Raw genomic sequence first — 21060 nt, forward strand, 5'->3', positions numbered from 1 at the left:
GTAGTTTTTAACACGAGCAGGGAAGGGCGTTTCACTACAGGAAAAACTACAATCATGGCCATTTTTATTTTGCTTTAGAACTGTAACGGGAGTTGTAGTATTTACAGCGATGATCCAACGGGACGCCTGGGAAGAAAACTTTCTGAAGATTATCGTTTAAGAAAAAAGGAATTCTTCGGGTAAATATAACACGCGATACAACAAACATAAGCTGAGATTGCACTTAGTCAAAATTGCAAAAGCATGAATGTTATACTTGTTGGATCTAAAGTACGATTATGAGAAACTGATTTCTCTGAACAGAGGGTAGTTGCATCATTTGGAAGTTTTTTGTAATACTCCAAAGTAATTCTGACCAGCGCAACACTGTTAGAGGGGAAGATTTAAGATATATACATATATTATTAACGAAATGCATACAGGATAGAGCTAAACTTGTTGGGGGGAAAGCGTTTAGGCATCCTTATGCACAACACAAGCATTCTTTCTAATTCGAGAAAAACATGTCTGTCTTATTGTTGTTCATTTGGATATAAGCTTAACAAGTCAGAACCAAAAAGTATAACTTCACCAAAAGACTGCTGCACCAGATCAGATTATATGAATCATATCTCACTGACATCATCTCTCTGTCTGAATTTAGTACAATATCTGTGTTATGCTGGCAGGTATTTGTGTGAACAGGTGGGTTGGTCGCAGTGTGTGAGTGAGCCTCTTTCTCTGGCCTGGCAGGAGCCAGGATCAAGCCAGGTGGGGGATCTGGACCTGCGTCCACACCCTCTGAGGATGCAAGAACTGGGAAACATCTGTTGCAGTGTGCCCCTCAACACAGACATGGTAAGAATCCAGTATTTGGAGAGTAGCAACACCGGTTTAATTTGATGTGTAAATCTCAGAGGTTTTATTTTTTGTTGTCATTATATGGATTTGTTGGTCACTTCAGTGTCCCTGGTTTGTTATGATATCTCTTGAGAGTCAATGCTGTTGAGACTACGTGTAACAAAGCTAATTGTGTGTGTTGCAACCACCTAATTGTTAAGGAGATTAGGGAGGAATGTTGAATTGAATCCAAACATTAATATTTTATGAACTTAAGCTGTCCACAGGGGGTTCCCAGTGTGTGAGCAACTCACAGATGGAGTGAGGATGATTTCTCTTTCTGTTTCTGAATATCAGTGGTGAAGAAAAACGGACCAGTGTCCCAGTTATCAGTATTGATATAATCTAAGTCAACGTGTGTCTGAAAAATGGTCATTTGTTGAATTGTTATTACAGTGTTTGTTGCGGTGCTATTGTCAATTTGAAGGGACAAAGACATACTGTGCAACGCTTAAGTATTTCTTTTGTCTTTTTTTTTCATTACTCTCATCAAAATAAAAGAAGAACGATGACCAATACAGATTTACTCAGGATTGCATTATGTTGCATCTCTAATTTCATTAAAAGCTGCTGATAGCTGTGATCCTCTGGCAATATGTCTGTCTGTCGAAAACAGACGAGTTTGGCCTTACAAACTTTTCAGGTTAAAAATCCAAACTTAATAGATGGTAACTGAAGATAAAACTAAATCTTTATTTGTAACTTGATGTGACATCAAATAAATGAGTCAGTGAAGCAATTAGCATATATGATGGGTTGCTCAGGCTCTTTTTATGTGCAATATTTCAGTAGTTTTTATTATTGTATGTTCTTAGTAATATTATTACAAAATTCTGAAACCACCACTGTAAGATAAAATCTAAAATATTAATAACAAACAATAAATGACTGCAAAATATGTCTGCTAAATGTATTTTTACAAATCCTTTGAGACTAGAGAGACTATCTATCTATCTATCTATCTATCTATCTATCTATCTATCTATCTATCTATCTATCTATCTATCTATCTATCTTCAATTTACAATCACATCAAACTCAGCCATTTTAGGAAGCCTTAACGAGTGTGTGACTAATCACTTTAGTGATTAATTAATAATCATTGTTATTTTATTTCTTAATATGGACAGACCAAAAAGTGAGACCCAGCGTAATGCTGATTGGTTGAATAACTCAAAAGTAAAGTGATATTAAACTAACTTTGTGTCACAAGAAATTCTGAAACTTTAATTTTGCTCACGGCCTTCGTGGCAAATTCAGTTATTTTTCAAGCAGCCTTCTAAAAAAGATGTGGAACATCCTCACACACTACCCTGTATTGCAGCACACACCTACACCATTCTGCCAGAACTCTGATTTGATCGGACCATCCTCTCTTCCCTTTTCTGTTTTCTTCATCGTATTCCATTTTGCATTGCTCCCATTGATTTTTTTGTTTGTTTTTCCAGCTGATTATATCCCTGTACTCTGATTCGCCGGTGGGCACATTGCTCTCTGCACTTTAATTGGCCATTTAATTAGATCACAGTTTTAGTCCAATTACACTCAGAGGTGCAGGGGAAAAGGGATGGAGGGGAGAAACGTCCTCGAGCTCCTCTCTCTGTCTCCTTCCCCCTTCTTGTTCTCTCTCCTCTCTTCACTCTGTTTCTATTTTTCTGTCTGCCTCACCGTCCCTCTTGCCCTCCCTCCTGAGGGCGGCTCATTAGCGATATAATGTGATGACACAAAACACACAGCTCCTCCAACTCTAAGAGCGTCTGCAGCAGTGGCTGAACGACACAGACAAAGTGACAGGGACTCTTTCTGCTCATTGTTGCAGAGGTTATATGGTTGTTTCTTCATACAGTCACTCTTTTCTCCACAGTTTTGAAGCAATTTGAGGATAGATGAACGAGTTGATAGTCTGCCAGAAACAGCAGCATTTATTACGCACATATGTACCACAACAAACAAACATCAACGGCATGCTGGGCAGGATCCTAATTTCTTTGTGAATGGCTCCAGTATGATATCACAACACCTACTTAGACCAACGCCCACTTACACACCAGTCAAATGCAGTTACTCTGTGCCAGTTTTCGCTCCTCTTCTCTCTTTTGCCGTCATAGTGACTGAGCTCAGGCTCAGTGCATAACAACACTATGCCCCAGTGGGCTACAACACATGGGCAAATGTAAACACACACAAATGCATCAAGATGTATGCAAATATTCACACAATTGCACTCACCTGAGTGCAATTGTGTGTGTGCAATTGAGTGCAAGTTCTCAGAGGACACCCGCCAGTCTTTGCGTCCCTTGAGCAATCACACAACACCTCTCTGTCTGACCCCTACCCACCCTCAAGATGAGGATAGATAACCAGCCTCTAATATGTGCACACTCATACACACAGTCATACATCTGGCACAAATCTGCATGGCTAATCGTGCGCTCCGTGCCAACTCGTATATGTATAGATGGTGTGTGTGAAAGACAGGTTGCAGGCAGGGGTGTTTTAGCCACAGGCATCGCTACCTGACCCCTGTGGCTGTGAGATTGACAGCTGTGGTCCCACCTAATTGCATTACTCTCCCAGGTGATTGGCTGACGCCCTGGGGGCTCATTTGTCAGGATGCATTGTGGTAATGATGTAAATTAGCAGATCTATATGTCACTCAGCCCTCTCCCCACCTGCTGATTGGCCCTGCTGCGTCCCAGGGCTCAGCCCCCAGCTGAGGGGGCCAGCTCATTGGTCTTTGGGGAACTGGGGAGTCCCCCAGAAATAGGGCTTTGCAGATTGGGCATCCCTAAGGACTGACATTATCCTTCCTCCTACCTCTTTAACTGTCAGTCAAAACCCAGGAACCGATCCCTGCAGATTCTATCTTCTGTCACAGAGACACTCATACTCAGGCACACTGAGGGACATGTAGGTGGTACAGGCACCTGTAAAAGCCCCATGTTGGCTACAACCCTAAAAAGCCTCTCACAACTGAATACACTATAAAAAGATATGACTTTGTGTGTGTGTGTGTGTGTGTGTGTGTGTGTGTGTGCGTGTGTGCGCGTGTGTGCGCGTCCAGAATTGAAATAAAGGCCACAGACTCAGACTCTGTTCCCCTCTGCTTACCCAGCATGTGTCAGCTCTGTCTTCTGTCAAAAGCAGACACCTTCACATTGACAGACAGCTAGAGAACCATTCAGTCAAATATACCGTGCACAAACATGTACACACACACACACACACACACACACACACACACACACACACACACACTTACTCCCCAGTTTCTTTACCTGTTTGTCTCAATAGCATCTATTCAAGTGTTGGTTACAGTATGCATGCGTGTGTGTGTGTGTCTGCCAGGAGGCAGCAGTGTGCATGTGTGCCGCACTCCTGTAGTGTTGCTGAAAGCTTTCATGGGACTGTCTAAATACTTGGACATGAGGCAGAATATGAATAAAGACTAAATAATGTCAGCATCAGCATGAATCAATACTCATACAGATGCACAATCACTTGGTCTGGACCTCAGCCCATGATCAATGGTTTACTCTGAGTTATTGTCTTCATATTAGCAAGTGGAGAGCTCCCCGAGGAACACATATGAATGGCTAAATGAGACTGCCCCGAAACCTCTCAACAGGAATTTGTGTTGTTTTTAAGCCCTCCTTTGTTTGATTTCAGACACTGCATGGCAAAAGGCTTTTTAGCCAAATTTGGATTCACGGTGGGTGTTTCCAAAACACTCGGGTTCTCATGAAACTATAACTGCCCGCTCGCGGCGTTATGAATGTCCCACAAACAGATTCATACATTGACTCGTTTCTCTCATGCCGATGTTTGGCCAAAAGAATAACTTTTTTTCTGCATCCGTTATTATTTATAATCAATACGATTTTATTGTTGTAGCAGTTATGGACTTTCAAGTTGACTCGAGAAATGTAAAAGGATAAAAACAAAAAATCTACTAAAGTAAAGTTCAGACTGAGAGGAGGCACTCTGTCAGATTGGGTCCCTTTTCTATAGAACAGTAGTTTAAAAGCACAAATTGTAAAGAGCCACCAATATATCCAAATATATCTGCTATTTCTGCACGTGTTTGATATTAGTATCCGCCGGCTCCATGCGTGTACGTGCGCATGCATGCCTGCATGCATTACTGACTGAGTAATCATTGTCAATTAGAGATGCTTAGAAAAGTTTGTGGTTAATTTTGGTAAAGCGCCTGTAAAAACTCTCACGGAAAATCGCTTCCCAGGACGTGGCACATGTGCCAAGCACACTCACACAAACACACACACGCACGCACACACACCTTTAGATTGAAGCATCTTCTATCTTTCCCTCCCAATATCTTTAACACACACGTAGACTTTTGCGTTGCAGTAAATGTTGTAACTAATCTGTGTTAAGTCTCTGCTACTACTTGGCAGAGCGTGAGAAAGCAGCGAGCATGATGGGTAATTGCCATGCTGCACGCAGTGTCTACAGGAGCACTCTTTATGAGGTGACCGGGCGGGGGGGTGAAGGAAAAGAATGGAGGACACCAGAGTATTGCCTTCTTCCTACAGGGTTTTCAAGACTGTGAATAAAGTAATCAACCTGTGTGTACTTTATCAATAATTTCCATCAGCTGTATTATACTTAAAAACACTGTTTACGTGGTAGTTTCTTAAGTGTTGAACCAGATCTGTTCCTGACACTGTTGATGAAAATGTCTTGAGGAAATCTCTGATTGTGCCATGAGTTTGTGCCTCCAGCGTTTATGTGTTTAGGGGCAATAATTGATTTCTCTGTTGTGCCCCGCAGGGCTCGTCCCACATCTTCGAATCCAACGCACTCATACTTGCACACACACAAACACAGACAGGCTGCATTATTAATGAGACATGAATAAGACATGAAGAGAGACCCCCCTCTTACATGCTCACACAGGGTCCCCCCTCCTCCTCCTCCTCCTCCCCAGCTGCTTCCTGTCTGCAGATTACCCAGCTTTCACTGGGCTCTGGTTAAGTGGGGCCAGGAAGAGATTTAACCCCCTCAGCAGGAGAAGATACACAGCATACACATACAAGCATGCATGCATACTCACTCCCTACTGTCAGCATACATTAGCTCTGTTACTATGTTATTGTAAAAGATCTGTTTTATTGTCTGATTGACAGCTAACAGAGCTTTAGGTGCTTATCATCACCCTGGATTTGGGACCCTTTTTTTTAAAGATTTTTAATTATATATTCCACTGTGCCTCTGATCTAACTTGGACTAAAGGAAAAAGTGGAAATTAACCACTTCAGTTTACAAGGGTTACTTTGTTACTGTTGAAAAAAAACAAGTTGGATCTTGGAAAGAAGCTTGGAAAAAGTTAGATTTATTGTCTCATCTTGAAACCCTCTGTTTATCCTGCTCAATTTAGACTATCTTAATAATATTTTATGGCATATAATCTAGTACTATGAATGACTTATTTGTCTTCAGCTGGTGGCTGTACTTAGAGCGAGCTAGATGGACAGGAAACTGTCTAGACTTATCACATTAAACACTTGATAAGTAAGTGTACGTTGCTTTTGGTTCAGTTGTAACCCTCTGTCTGTTTTCTTTGCAGGATCCAGTTACATCTAGTCCGAGACCTGCCTCTCTGGGCTCTCAGGTTCACGCAGCAGCTGTCAATGGAGATAGAAGTGCCCTCGTCAAACTCATCACAGGTCAGTATCACACTAAGCCTCACCGTCTGAATCACAGCACATCATATCCATTTAATCTTTTGGCTTCATAACCGAGAGGGAGAGCAGAGGCAGAGCAGAGGGTAAAGTACACATTTATATGTTGTAAAATGTTGATATTTGATCCTGAAAATGCTGAAAACATACTCTTAATCTGACATAGAACACAAGTGATACAATATTTTATTTGGACTCCCAAATGCTCAAAATAAATTGATTGAGTTGAAAAAGCAGAATTCTGATTAAACTGAAGCCATTTATTCCATATTTATCTCCATTAATATGCTGGACTAAGAATCCAACGCACTGACCCAAATCCTGGCCAGTATTAAAAAGTAGCCTCAAACTGTACTTTTGTGTGTGTGTGTTTGTGTGTGTGTAGCGGAGCCCTTCCTAAGAGACCGTGAAGACCAATTCGGCCGTACCCCTTTGATGTATTGTGTTCTGGCCGACCGTCTGGACTGTGCAGAGATTCTGCTGAAGGCCGGAGCCTCGGTCAACAAGACGGACCACAGCCAGAGAACCGCTCTGCATCTGGCTGCACAGAAGGTGTGAATGTCCACAAAAACACAGACGTACTCTGGAGCACATGCAGATAGTAGCCTTTTCATGTTTCAACCCTTTTTATGTTATAAAGTTTATGAATATATCAGCAACAAGAATTGGTGAGTGTAAAAAAGAAACCTGCGCTTGAATCTAATTCAAGTTAAATGACAGAAATCTGTACAGTCCATAAGATCCTGTGAGAAGCTAGTGCCCCCTAGTGGCTGTAGTCATGGCCTCGGGGCCTACAAGAGACAATATCAACTTATTTATAGCCATTACGCATTAGCATTGCAGCTGAGTTTTATTTACACACACCCTATTACAAAAAGAATTATTCTACAAGGAGTATGTTGTGTTTCATTGCATTTTAACACAGCAGAAGATGTTGTTTTCACTTGGAAGACACAAAGACACAGCATAAATGAGACAACCTCCAGAGGGAGAGGGTTAGCTGTAAAACCGTGGGATTTGGCACTAATAATATCTTTAAACATCTCAGTTATTTGTTGGTGGCAACTGATACAAGATCGTCACTTCATGGAGGAGAGATAGAAGATAATAGCTTATTGGGATCCATCTCATAGCTGTAGTGTGTGTACATGCGTGTGTGTGTGTGTGTGTGTGTGTGTGTGTGTGTGTTGGGGGATGCTAGTGATGGGAAGCCCTGTCTGTTTGACATCTGATCAATAAGTGGCTGAGACAGGGAGAGAGGCCAGGGATTACTGATCTAATTGGACTGAGAATAGAGAGGACAAGAACACACACACAAACACACACACTCGCTCTCACAGTCGAGATGCATGCTCACACACGAGATAGATCTGTCAGACTGTGGCTTTGTGGTCTCAGAATGGCAAATATACAAAACACTCACACGTGTACTCGGTCATGCCTGGGTGGACGTACTGCCGTTGTGTGAGCTCTTTCGTACAATACATCACCCAGGGGCCCGCTGGTTAAAGAGGCCAGAAGTGAGGATGATGATGTGGAGGGGCTGACAGGCAGAGGCACAGCCGCCTGTTTACTGTTTAACAGCTCATCACAAGCACTGAGTAGCGAGGCAGGAGGAGGGAAGAAAGATGGATGACCTGTGGATTGAAGCAGACGCCACTAAAAGCCTGAGGAGTCTGTGCGTGTGGGAGTGTGTGTGACATCGCTGCTGCTTCATGACTAATGTTGAGGAGAATTGGTGATTTCTGAGATTCTGGTCAGCACAGTTTGTTCTGCTTGTGTGCTGCAGGGGAATGTCCGTTTCCTGAAGCTGCTGCTGTCCAGACGTGCCAACTGGCTGCAGAAAGATTTAGAGGGAATGACCCCACTCCACCTGGCCACTCGACACCCCTCTCCCAAAGCCCTCGCTCTGCTACTCAAACATATCGGACCTGGAGAGGTTGATACACAGGACAAGAACAAGGTACTATAATTCAGGCACACGCAAACGTTGTTTGTCTTTACAACTGTCCATAATTGGTATTCAGTTAAAAAGCAGCCAGTCTGGGCGTCTGACCAATAACCTGCAAAGAGATAACTGACTGACTCAAGATAGTTTGCTAGAAGCAGTAGGAGCTTAAATCATACACACATGAACTTAGAGAGGCACACGCACACAGCGGTAAACGATAAAACAATCTGTGGCTTTGTCCTGTGTTCTGCTGATAAGACCACAAACATAGTCTCCTCTGTCTGTTGGAGCTGATGTGTATCTGACATCAGTAGTTAGTTTTGTAATAATCCAATATGCATCATCATGTCAGATGACAGTGGTTTCAGCAAATCTCAGAATAGCTCAGTAGTCGTCATGGAGTCAGTATCTGGCTTAGAATCTCTGCGAGCTGCTGGATCTTCAATATGAGCTTTGTGTAGCACGTTCCCTTATGTTTCCCAGTCATGTCAAAGTGGAGTAATTTTTTTAAACTTAAGTGGAAACCTCAGCTCTGGTGTTACAACAGCTCCTTGTATTTTCTGCTCCATTCATTTATCTTTGTCTCTACTTTTGAATCTTTAATATCCACAGCAAACTGCTCTACACTGGTCAGCATTTTATAACCGACCAGAGCACGTCCGCCTTCTGATCAAGCATGATTCCAACATAGGCATCCCAGACAGTGAGGGCAAGATTCCTCTGCACTGGGCTGCGCACAGTCAGGAGGCCAGCGCCACACAAACTGTCCGCTGCATACTGGTACATGCTTGAGCGCACACACACACAGCTAAATTTGTCAGCTAAATCCTATGCCATCCTCACCCGTCAGTCTGCATGTCTTTTTGTGGTGGTGGCGTGTGTTTGTGTGCGTGTAAAGGAAGCAGCTCCCACTGAGTCCCTGTTGAACTGGCAGGACTATGAGGGTCGGACGCCCTTGCACTTTGCAGTTGCCGATGGTAACGAAGCAGTAGTGAAGGTGCTGACATCTTATGAGGGCTGTAATGTGACAGCTTATGATAACCTCTTCAGAACACCGCTGCACTGGGCAGCTCTACTGGGTGAGTGAACACACATCCTACATATGACCAACTGCATCCTGCCAGACTCAACCTACATCAGACTGACACCTACTTACCAGTATTTTCATATAATGCTGGTTAGCTACGTTGTTACACATGACAATGCTTTATTTAGCATGGTATTGTGGGTCTGCCTTTGAGATTCTCCCCAAGCTTGGTCCAGGCGTAAATATCTCAGCCACTGATAGATTAATTACTATGAACATTTTTGAAGACACATTTGCAGGATTCAGAAGGATGATTAAGATCCGATTTATTGTCATTCACAGGAATATATGAATTTTGTCCACTGCTTTTAACCCACCCAGGTTGGCACCTGTTGAACACACATGCACATTCACAGAGACAGACGCCATACACTGAAGCAGTGGGCAGCCAATCACAGCACCGAGGGATCATGGGGGTACGGTGCCTTGGTCAAGGGCACCTCGGCCGTGGACTGACACCCCTCCAGCTGTCAGTTTCACCAATCTTTGGCGAGCAATGGCTGCCCACCAAAATTCATACATAGCAGTGGATGGTTTTTTAGTCCATCAACCCCTGGGTTATGAGGTTACATGCTTACACTGCACTACTCTGCTACACACCCCAGATGGGACTCGAACCCACAATCCCTGGCTTAGGAGGCCAGTGCCTTATCCATTAGGCCACTGGGGCTGTAGTTTCACTGAATAGTGATGATGTTGTAAGGTTACCATGGATGGTCATTTTTGTACAGTGGTAATATTACAAATGTTCAAATGCAGCACGTCGTTGTCCCAGTGTGTCTACTTATTTTTGCTTTTCTCTATTAAAGGGGTGGTTTTGTAATTGACCCAGCTCCTTGAATAATTGTCACTGCCTTTCACAATTCACGTCCTCCTTTTGTACAAATTTGATTACCAGGCCATGCCAAAATCGTCCACCTGCTGTTGGAGAGAAACACGTCAGGCACAATTCCCTCAGACAGCCAAGGAGCGACGCCACTGCATTACGGAGCTCAGAGCAACAATGCTGTGAGTTTTACAAACAAAGTCAATGAGTCAGTATTGGAATACTTTATCCAAAAACAGGTAATTGAATTGTGTCTTATCCCGTATGATCTGTTTCCCTCTGAGAATGTAGGGATTAAAAGAGCAAATTTAGATTTTTTTTTTTCTTGATTGTTTTGTAAATGGGATCATCAATAATTTGACTGATTCTTGGCACTTTTACTTGGCGGTATTTTATTATTGATCAGTGGATATAATTTCATTTTAAAACAAATGGAAAAATGTTTCTGCGTCTCAAAATGTTCTATCAACTTGAATAAAATGCCACCATCTTTTCTCTGTGTGTGTGTGTGTGTGTGTGTGTGTGTGTGTGTGAAGGAGACAGTTGGTGTGTTTCTGTCTCATCCATCCGTAAAAGATGAACCCGATTTGGAGGGGCGAACAGCCTTCATGTGGGCCGCTGGGAAGGGCAGTGATGATGTCATCCGCACCATGCTTAGCCTCATCCCTAACATTGATATCAATATGGCCGACAAGTACGGCGGTACGGGTAAGAACCTGAGAAAAAGAGTTGAGGATTGAAGCTCCTCCATACTGCATTGGCTCACACCCCTCTGTATGATTAACTCCGTGGTCATGATCATGTCTTTGAGGTGGCAGCTTCAACGCAGTGAAACAGCCTTCCACTGTCAATTAAATGTGCCCTCTCTATTGATGTTACACAGCTGAAGACATATTTGTTTTCTTTGACTTTTAATTAATGCTAATGCCAATTAGTGTTCTAACTGTTTTCACACAGATCTTTCTACTTGTTAGTGTGTAGCCTGCTGCTTGTTTTAGGCCATGGATGATGATGATGTCACAGGGGATTTCCCCCTAAAGTGGAAGAGAGCCGGTGAGATTGAGGAAAGAGGGAAGTGATACTGTCAGCAAAATTACTGCCAGCTTGCTGAACAGACTCCCAGCCCTGCCCGCACTGCCCTTTGACTTGCGCCCACTCATACATGCAGACACACATGACTTACTGCCACTCTGTGACCCCCAGGGCTGTTTACACACATAATCTCCATGGCAATACACTCTCTGCTCAACCAGGCGTTCATTGTTTATGCATGAATAACATGCAAGGATTGAGTCATGCTAATGAGATAGTGTGAAGGGCAATGGAAGTGACTGGTGCCCGGATCACTTCTCATATGCACTTGACTCTGGCCTGTGCTGTCTGGGGACTGGAGTAAGGGGGAGGGGTATCCACCAGGAGGATTAAGTGCATTGCTCCTCTTTAAATTTTTCTATCTGTTTAACCCTCCATTGACCAGGCTTGAGCCACAGCCCATAGACGATCTGCAGTCGAGGGGATGAGGGAATAAAGAAAGGCTAGACACGGGACGGGCAATTGTCCTGAGGGTGTTTATTATCCAGTTAGATTCAGGACCTCGTATTCTTATATGGCGTGTGTGTGTGTGTGTTTAAAACAGCGCTACATGCGGCCTCTTTGTCAGGCCATGTGAGCACAGTGAAACTGCTGCTGGAGAAGGGAGCAATGGTTGACTCTCTGGATGTCATGAAACATACGCCACTGTTTCGTGCCTGTGAGGTGGGATACAGAGATGTCATACTTACACTCATCAAAGGTGGGCGTGATTAGCTTTTGCCATTAATGCCATTGCATTAATGATATTCTCAGGCTGTGTGTGCTCAGTAATTGCTCAAAAAAGTCAGTTTTGCCTTTTCCAGTATTGTTTTTTTTTTTTTTTTTTTTTTAATTAACTGAACTATTTCAATAAAGGTTCCGCACGTGTGGACCTGGTCGACGTAGATGGTCACACTGCTCTGCACTGGGCGGCTCTAGGAGGGAACGCTGAGGTCTGCCAGATACTGATGGAGAATGGGATTAATCCCAATGTACAGGTACACATGATGATCATGTTTGGTCATAGAACAATAAAAAGATAGTTCAGATAGTTGTTATTTTTATCCCTAATGTAGCTCCAGCTGTTGAGTCATAATGAAATTCCAAATCCAAAAAAATTACTGAAATGTAAATAAAAACAGAACGGGACTATTTGCAAATCTCATAATCAGTATTTTATTTACACTACAACAAAGAAAACATGCCAAACACTAAAAGTGAAGCTCTCTACTATTTCATGAAATATATTCGTTCATCTCGACGTGTCTCAGAAATGTTGGGACAGGTCCATGTTCACCACTGACAGTCTGTAAACTTCTGGGAACTGAGGAGACCATCAGAGATGAACTGAGCACTGATAGCAAGCCGGGCAGTCTGGAGGATGCAGTGCCCATGATTTCCAATAAGAATTAAAATTTTTGATTTATCTGACCTCAGAACAGTTTTCCACTTTGGCTCGCTCCTTTTTAAAACTCTTTGTATTATGCACTGTAGATGACAGAATATGCAAAGTTTCCATAGTTTGGTGTTGAGGAACATTGTTCTGAGTTTGCTGGACAACTTGTACAAACAGTTTTTTTGCAAATTGCTTAACCTCTGCTCATTCTGCTACTTCTTAGAGACTCGGTCTCAATAGGGTGCTCTTTTTATATCCAATCAACGTTGATTATGTAAGATTAGGTATAAAAAGATTTTATACCCAGTGTTAAAAACATGTTGCCAATTAACATAATTAGTTGCAGCATGTTCCTCCAGCTGTTTCTTAGTAGTACCACTTACTTTCCCTTTCTTTTCCCCTGCACTGACTATTTTGAGGCATGCGCCGCCTTCAAAATCAAGATAATAATAATAATAATAATACATTTAATTTTAAAAAAGCGCCTTTCTAAACGCTCAAGGACACTTTACAACACATTAAAATCACAATAAATAAAATAACACAAGTTAAAAAAGAGGCTAGAGGGAGAATGCAGCTTGAAACAGATGGGTTTTGAGTTTTGATTTGAAAAGGGGTAAAGAGTCAATGTTGCGGATGTCTGGTGGGAGTGAGTTCCAGAGTTGAGCTAATAGATGAGCTAATATTTTTCATGAAATAGTTAAATATCTTACTTTTGAAATGTAACGTTCTCTACATTTGATTTGATCTGCTACTATTACTCACACAATACCAAACAAATTTAAGAGAAAGCAAAAGTTGCAACAGAGAGGACGTCTGACCTGGTATGTAGAGAAAGAATTGTGCATTTTTCCATGTCAGTAGCAACTAAATAACCTGGATCAGCCTGGACAGAATGAAATGAAATAAAGGATAGTTGACTGTGAACATAGCTACACATGAGCAGGAACATAAAATCAGTCCTTAGCCTCTCTTCTTTTTTATCATTCTGCATCCGCCTAAAGGACCACGCAGGGCGGACTCCACTGCAATGTGCTGCGTATGGTGGCTACATCACCTGTATGGCAGTTCTCATGGAGAACAATGCAGATCCAAATATCCAGGACAAGGAGGTTAAAAATGGCTTCTTTATATGCATGTAATCTCTCAAAACATCTGCCCGTGTTATCTTTGGACACAAATTAAGGTTCAAACATTCAACCTGATTGGTGGTCTTTGTCTATGGGAGCACAGGGGCGGACTGCTCTCCACTGGTCATGTAACAATGGCTACCTGGATGCTGTGAAGCTGCTGCTGGGTTACAATGCCTTTCCCAATCAAATGGAGCACACTGAGGAGAGGTGATTTATTTTTATTTTTTAAAGACAGCAGATGTGAGCAGGTGGCAAACATGGAATAGATGTATAAACTACTCTGTTTGTGTTGCACAGGTACACCCCTCTGGACTATGCGTTGCTTGGGGGGCACAGCGAGGTGACTCAGTTCATGTTGGAGCATGGAGCTCTGTCTATAGCAGCCATCCAGGACATCGCTGCTGCCTCCATCCAGGCCGTGTACAAAGGCTACACCGTCCGCAAGGCCTTCAAGGAGAGAAAGCAGCTCCTCATGCGACACGAACAACTTCGCAAGGATGCAGCCAAGTGAGACAATATCATGACAATATTGCTAAGTTTTTATTATTTTGTGACCTGTGTTGTTGGGAGGCTTATGAACAGCAGCCCCTAGACTCATTTCACAGGGGAGGAAAGTTCTCTGTTGTCACACAGTGCCTTTTGTCATTTACATTGATCATCTCTGTCTCTCAAACTCGTTGTTGTCTTCATCATCAGTCTCTGTCTTCCTCCTCTCACCCATGTAGAAACAGTCACACTATTTCAGGATCTATCTTTCTTTCTGTCATCTGTACACACATGCATCTTCCCTCTGTCGTTTTCCTCTGGCTTGTTCTCCTTTTGTCATTTGCTCTCCAGTCCCACCTTCATTTTCTTTTAAAGGCTTCTGTTAGGTAAATTTGTTTTTCTCGATGAGCTTTGACTCCAAGTTTTTATGGAATTCTAAGAAAAGTTTTGTTGAAATGTAAGTATTTTAAGTGATATTTTTTCTAGCAAAGTGCACAAAATATTCGATCACATATTTCCTGTATTGCACGTCAGATTGTTTTGTGATATACATTCTCGGTTGGATGTTCACATACACGCATTATGCACATGAATGCCATGACGGTAAGGAAATTTAGATCTTTGAACTGTCCTTTCTCTGAATTAAAAGGATTGTAGAGCATACACCTTCATACAACTTTGGTGCTCGAGTTTTTATACATTTTAGGTTTTGTGATATTAACAAAGAGACAAAAACACAACCCCCCCCCCCCCCCAGAAACTACCAAGATTTGTGTCAAACATGAACTGGAAGTTGCTAGGACTTCGTGTTACTTTCAGCTGTCAAGCAAGTTATACTTTGATTATGAACTGATAAGCTGCTGTCCAAGAAAGAAAGCCCTGTTTCAACACTGATCTTATGGTCAGATGAGACAGAGATTGAGTTACTTGGCAACAAAAAAAGCAGAGGTGTTTTTCACCATACATAGTGGTGGCTGCATCATGCTCTGGGGCTGTTTTCTGGTGGTGGAACTGGTAGATTGCACAAAGTGGATGGGATAAGGAGGAACAGCTAATACCAAAGAGTTCTCATATCACAGTGAGCATTAACTTAAATCTATCAATGTCAGCACAGCTTACAGTCTAAGCCATTTTTAAAAATGTCCTCACATTCGAACTCCTTAAATTAGATTTTCTGACCAGACGTCAGCTGTTTCTTTGGGGGGATGTTCATAGAAAAATCGCATAACTACTACTGTAGTAGTAATTCTTCTGTGTTCAGGAAGCGAGAAGAAGAGCAGCGGAGAAGAGAGGCTGTACAGCACATTTCATCGGCCACTGCAGAGAAGCGAAGGGTTGCACCGGTGAGAGCAGAGCAGGAAAAGCTCTCTTTAGTGAACATTATAGAAGACTTAACCATGAATGATTCAGTGGTGGAAACAAAGAAATTGTCCAAAGGTGAACGCAAAAAGAGCAAAGAGGAAAAACAAAAAGGTATACGAGTGCTTTAAGTAATGTTACAGCTGGTAGTATTAAGTGTGAATGATAATAATTAACAATTACATCGTTAAGAGTCTCAAATTCAATTTTAAAATGACTTCTAACACAAAGGACTAACAAGACTCTTCAGTATTTTGTTCATTTGCATAAAATGTGATTTTATTTTTTACTGAATAGGTTAAATATTGAAAGGACCTTTGTCTCTACCCCACCAGCCCAAAAGAGCAGGTTCTCCAGAAGTAATGCGGCTGAGCGACATGAGGTCCCTGCAGCTTTGAGCCAAAACTGTCACGTGAGCAGTGATACTGGGCCCGATGCTTCCCAGACCACAAGGCTGAAGGAACTTCTCTCTCCTGCCAGCTGCAAAGAGCCACCCAGCCTAAAACCCACACCTCCCACTGTGTCCAAAGTCAGTGAAAAGTCCACCTCAAACACATCCACTCCTTCCACACCCATTTCAATAATGGACCAAAGTGAGGCCAGAACAAGAGAATGCATCCCCCGGAAAAAGAGACACACTCACACGAGTGTACAGACTGCCTCCAGCAAGACTGATGACCAAACCTTTCCACAAAAGCACAGAACCCACAGGGAGCAGACATCAGAGAAGGCCACTGTCAAAGATCAAACTCACGCTGTCTCATTAAGTAGCAATTCAGCTTTAGATCACAAAAGGCCCTCTAGAAAAACCCAGTCTGGCACACATGCAGCAATGTCAACACGCGCACAGAGGGAGTACGACAAAGAGCTGCGCAAGAAGAGGAGTGAGGCCGCACGCATCATCCAGCGAGCCTGGCACAGGTGAGTCTGCATGTTCGTGAAAATGTTTGCGTTTCAAGGGCGCTCACTGGCTGGAGTTTTTGTGACTGTGGATGACATGTGGTGCCCACATGTGGCCTCTCCCATGTACATGCAATCCCTCCTGCAACACTCCCTATATTCGGGGGGGTGGGGGGGGGGCGTGGGAGAGGGGAGAGACAGGGAGGCAGGGGACAGAAAGGCTATAATCAAGAACTTTCATACCAGTTTAACAAGAGGCTAAAAGTTCAGCTTTGCTGCTTTAATAGCTACCAGCAGCTTCTCTTACTTTTTGCTCCCTCTTACAATCACTGTGTTCCTCTTAGAGGCTGCCAGTCCACCGCAGGAGGCCCTCCGTTTCTGCACAGCTTTACAATTATAATGTGTACATGCCGCTTATTAAGTGCCTTGAATAAACTGTTTACTTTGTTTACGCTTAGTGAGCATCAGTGTGAGGACTTGCCAGCTTTTATGCCTTTGAACGCTGTCTGAGACTTTTTTTATTGAGCGGAGTGCGTGCGTGTGCATGGATGTGTGTCTGCAGGTTCTGCGCACAGAGAGGGAGAGAAGTGAGGGCCCGTGAAGAGGTGGAGTCAAGTGAATCAAACCACGCTCATAACAGGAGGAAAATGGAAAACAGAGCTCAACATGTCAAACCGGCACAAAGTAAAAGCTCCGTGCTACAAAGCATTTATGGTAAGAGAACTGATCAGACCCCATTTTCAGTTTTCATCAATATGTATCATTATATATTTATTAAAAATAAATTAGTCCCATCACATCTTCAGCTCAGGGCTGTACAGTGGTGTGGTGGTTAGCACTGTCGCCTTGTGAGGGTTTCAGGTTCAAATCCCGGCGGGGGCCTTTCTGTGTGGAGTTTGCATTTTCTCCACTCCGAAATTGGATTAAGCAGGTATAGAAAATGGATGGATGGACATCTTCCAGATTAGGTGGCGGCTTTATGATTTGGACCTATTTATGCACTGACGGATGGACCCCGCAAACATGTAGGTTCTGATGATTTCTTTGATATTGAAGTGAGTTTTGTCATCATGCTAAGATATATTAAGCTCTCGTGGTCTTCAGAAGAAATATTTTGGATTCTGTCGAGGCTCTCGAGATTATCTGAATAAATCATTCGGCTGTGAGGAAAGTTATCAATAAGGGGCATAGATTTGAAACGATTACCAGTAACACTGGACTGACCCCTAAGGCTGTTTGTTATAGTACCTTTACATCTACTTTAAATTGCACAGATTTGATAATCAATAACTCTATATATGTTTGGTGTAGACCAAAGACATCTTTTCAGGAGAAGACCCAACTGTCAGGCCAGCCAAGAAATGAATGACAGTTGAGATGGAAATCTTACATTCTGGGTTCCTCCACACCAGAACCACCACAGCTCAAACTTTGTCTCAGCAGTTGTTGTGAGCAATGTACTGGACCTACCAAAAGTGGTCCAAGTCAGGAAAACCTTAGAATCAGTGATGTGGTCATGGACAGCCGAGACTCACTTAAGCAAATGTGAAATGAAGGCTGGCTTATGTTGTCTGATTCAATGCATGAGCTACTGTCGCTCAAATAGATGAAAAAGTCCCCTTGCTCACCTGAAAGTGCCTGCAGTGGACATGTGAACTGGACCGTGGACCAGTGGAAGAAAGTAGTCGGATCCAATATTTTCTTTTGCATCATGTCATGGGTGTCTGGTGTCTATGCACTTTGCACAATGGGAAGATGAAAAGCAGGTAGGGGCAATGTTCTGCTGGGAAACTGTGGGTTCTGTCATTCATGCGGATTTTACCACCAACCTACAGTGTTGTTGAGCACACCCCGACCCGGCTTTAACTTGGTTTCCAAATTCCTTAACCCTGACTCTAAATCCAATTGAACATCTGTAGGATGTGCTCGACAAACAAGTCCAATCCATGGAGGCTCCACCTCACAGCGAACAGGACTGAAAGGATCTGCTTCTGACAGCTTGGTGCCAGATCACTTCATCGGTCTGGTGGAGTCCATATCTTGACGATATCCTCCTCAATATTGGTGAATTGTTATAATGTTGGGGTTGATTGGTGGATATGCTGAGAAAAGCTTTTATTTCTTTTATCTGAAACAGAATTTTGTGGAATTTAAGGAAAAAAGCTGGGAATCAAGAATGGATACTTAGTGGAAGATTCTGGTGAACAAGAAATTGTGTAAATGTTTGGGTTATGCTTCAGTTCACATATCTAAACGGTATCAGTTTGGTTTCCTGTGCAAAACCACTGACATGTCACTCCACAGACAGACAGACCTGACCTTCATAACACATCACCAGGTGATGATGGGGGGACAGGCAGAGACCTCGCTGTGCCAAAACGCACAAGGGCACGTGCCCTCTTTCACTCGCAGACAGACTGAAAGAATTCTCGCTCCGAACCTACCTTCTGACGTGGTTTTCCCCTCCCTCTTCTCACCTCGTCTCCCTCTTTCTCTCCTTCTCTCTATCTGACAGTCCTGGCACTGTGAAAAGTTCAGAGCTGTCAGGGGGAATGTCAGACAACTGCGAAGGGCTATCTGCTGAACACACAAACCCCCACACGATACCTCACACACGTTGATGAGACTTATTTTCTCACTCCATCCTCTTATTTCCATTAAGTAGAGAGACATTTGACACACAAGCATGGAGCAGGTCACATTGCCCTCGGAATTAGCCTGTTGAAGCATCTTATTTCTAAAATACATTGTGTTCATCCATCTGTATTGTCACACTTGGTAAAAACTGTATGCTCTGTAAATTTGATTTGAAAATAACTGCAGTTCAAACATTACATACAATTACACGAACTGAACTTTCTAATAATGGCAAATTTTAAACTAGTTGCCAAAAGACAATTAAGATCTATAACTTTAACCACGAGATTCATTATTTTGTATTGCAGAACTAAAGTTACACATCAAGTTTACAAACCTTATTGAATCTGTTGAACCGCCTTTCCTGAAATACCTGAGTGTCTGCTATCTGCGATAAGTTTTTAAAAGTTATTTAAGTGTCATTAAAGGATAAAAACATATGCAAAAGCAAATCCCAGGCCCCAGCGAGAATTGAACTCGCGACCCCTGGTTTACAAGACCAGTGCTCTAACCACTGAGCTATAGGGCCAATCACAAAGGCCAAGTAGGCACAGTGCTAATTTTAACATATTAGAAGTCATGGGTGTGGTTGTACAGTCATTAAGTCAATATGAAGCAACAGCTGACTGAATTCAGCACTGTTCACGTTATGCGACTAGAAATCTTAATTCATGCAATTCAACATGTTCAACATGTTTTGCGTACTGTCCCTCAGGCAACTCAATGGCCAGACGAGGGCGTTCATTTCGGGGCTCTCAGTCTCAGCTGCTCATGGACATTCCTCTACGCACCCTGAGCCAGTGTAAGTGTGTGTAGGCACTCACTTCTTTACTGAGACGCAGTTTCTGAAAGGTAATTTTCTGTTCTTGCTTTCCAGTGAGCGGTTTGGACCGCGTGCACCTGACGGACACCACGAGTCAGGCCAAGCAGTACTCGTATCACCTGAGACCTCACAGCGCAGGCCAAGGGACAAGAGGCCGGGGGAAACATTGAGCACACGCCCACGTACACACTCCTCATATTCTTTGATGTTTTCTCAGCTGGCTGGCAGTGTTATATTATATTACTTTACACAGTGATTGCTGAATGTGCCAATGGTTCTAAAATTAAGCCATATGACATCAGAGACATGACCTCACAGGGTGGGGTTAAGTCTACTGAAATGGTGTGCGTAACAGATAACCTTTCATGCATTGTGGTAGGAACGCATACACACTCCATCTCCCTTGTTCTCCATAGCTCTCGCACACACACCGAGATAACCTTTCCTCCCGTTGTGGAGAATGAGGTAGTCCATCAACAGCCGGTCATACAGAGAGCCCACCTGCAGCCGCCGACAGACACACACACACACACACACACACACACACACACACACACACACACACACACACCCACGCGCTCACACACTCGCTGTGCACATCAGTCTAGTTTAAGTGCGTTCCCTCTCAAAAGAAATGCATTTCTTAAATATGCCCGTTTTCAATTTCATTTGCACAAAAAGATAATCATTATTGTGTAATTTCATAAATTCATACTTTACCGTTTTGTTGTTTAAATGTATTTTAAAGAAAAATAAAATAAAAGCTTTAAAAAAAAAAGAAAAAAAAAGGAGTACACTTTGATTATT

General features: G+C 42.8%; 1 protein-coding gene and 2 non-coding genes across 5 annotated transcripts; 1 reads left to right on the plus strand and 2 right to left on the minus strand.

Annotated features, from left to right (window-relative positions):
- The first annotated feature begins 114 nt into the window (after positions 1–114).
- invs (inversin) lies at positions 115–21034 on the plus strand. Of its 3 annotated transcripts, none has more exons than XM_075465441.1 (19): positions 115–179; positions 736–837; positions 6470–6569; positions 6970–7136; positions 8374–8547; positions 9148–9315; positions 9434–9614; positions 10521–10630; positions 10985–11156; positions 12085–12240; positions 12396–12517; positions 13920–14027; positions 14149–14255; positions 14346–14555; positions 15796–16007; positions 16229–16814; positions 17356–17507; positions 20146–20232; positions 20308–21034. In XM_075465441.1, exons 2-19 carry the CDS (start codon positions 787–789, stop codon positions 20421–20423), a joined length of 2979 nt encoding a protein of 992 aa, XP_075321556.1. In that variant the 5' UTR covers positions 115–179; positions 736–786; the 3' UTR covers positions 20424–21034. The 3 variants fall into 3 exon arrangements, with proteins under 3 accessions (XP_075321556.1, XP_075321554.1, XP_075321553.1); XM_075465439.1 differs by having other exon boundaries at positions 116–179; positions 733–837; XM_075465438.1 differs by having other exon boundaries at positions 117–179; positions 669–837.
- On the minus strand, positions 10220–10292 carry trnar-ccu (transfer RNA arginine (anticodon CCU)). Its single transcript has one exon. It is a non-coding gene; the product is annotated as a tRNA-Arg (tRNA).
- Positions 19887–19959, minus strand: trnat-ugu (transfer RNA threonine (anticodon UGU)). The gene has a single exon. It is a non-coding gene; the product is annotated as a tRNA-Thr (tRNA).
- Positions 21035–21060: the final 26 nt, after the last annotated feature.

The sequence above is a fragment of the Odontesthes bonariensis genome, chromosome 5 (genome assembly GCF_027942865.1).
Source record: "Odontesthes bonariensis isolate fOdoBon6 chromosome 5, fOdoBon6.hap1, whole genome shotgun sequence".
NCBI classification, from domain to species: domain Eukaryota; kingdom Metazoa; phylum Chordata; class Actinopteri; order Atheriniformes; family Atherinopsidae; genus Odontesthes; species Odontesthes bonariensis.

What these genes read in the sequence shown, in the direction of transcription:
- invs (XM_075465441.1), top strand. Translation starts at nt 787, where the DNA reads ATGCAAGAACTGGGAAACATCTGTTGCAGTGTGCCCCTCAACACAGAC. An exon ending in GAGCTCAGAGCAACAATGCT is followed by an intron (nt 10,631 to 10,984) that starts GTGAGTTTTACA and finishes GTGTGTGTGAAG; the next exon opens with GAGACAGTTGGTGTGTTTCT. An exon ending in CAAATATCCAGGACAAGGAG is followed by an intron (nt 14,028 to 14,148) that starts GTTAAAAATGGC and finishes ATGGGAGCACAG; the next exon opens with GGGCGGACTGCTCTCCACTG.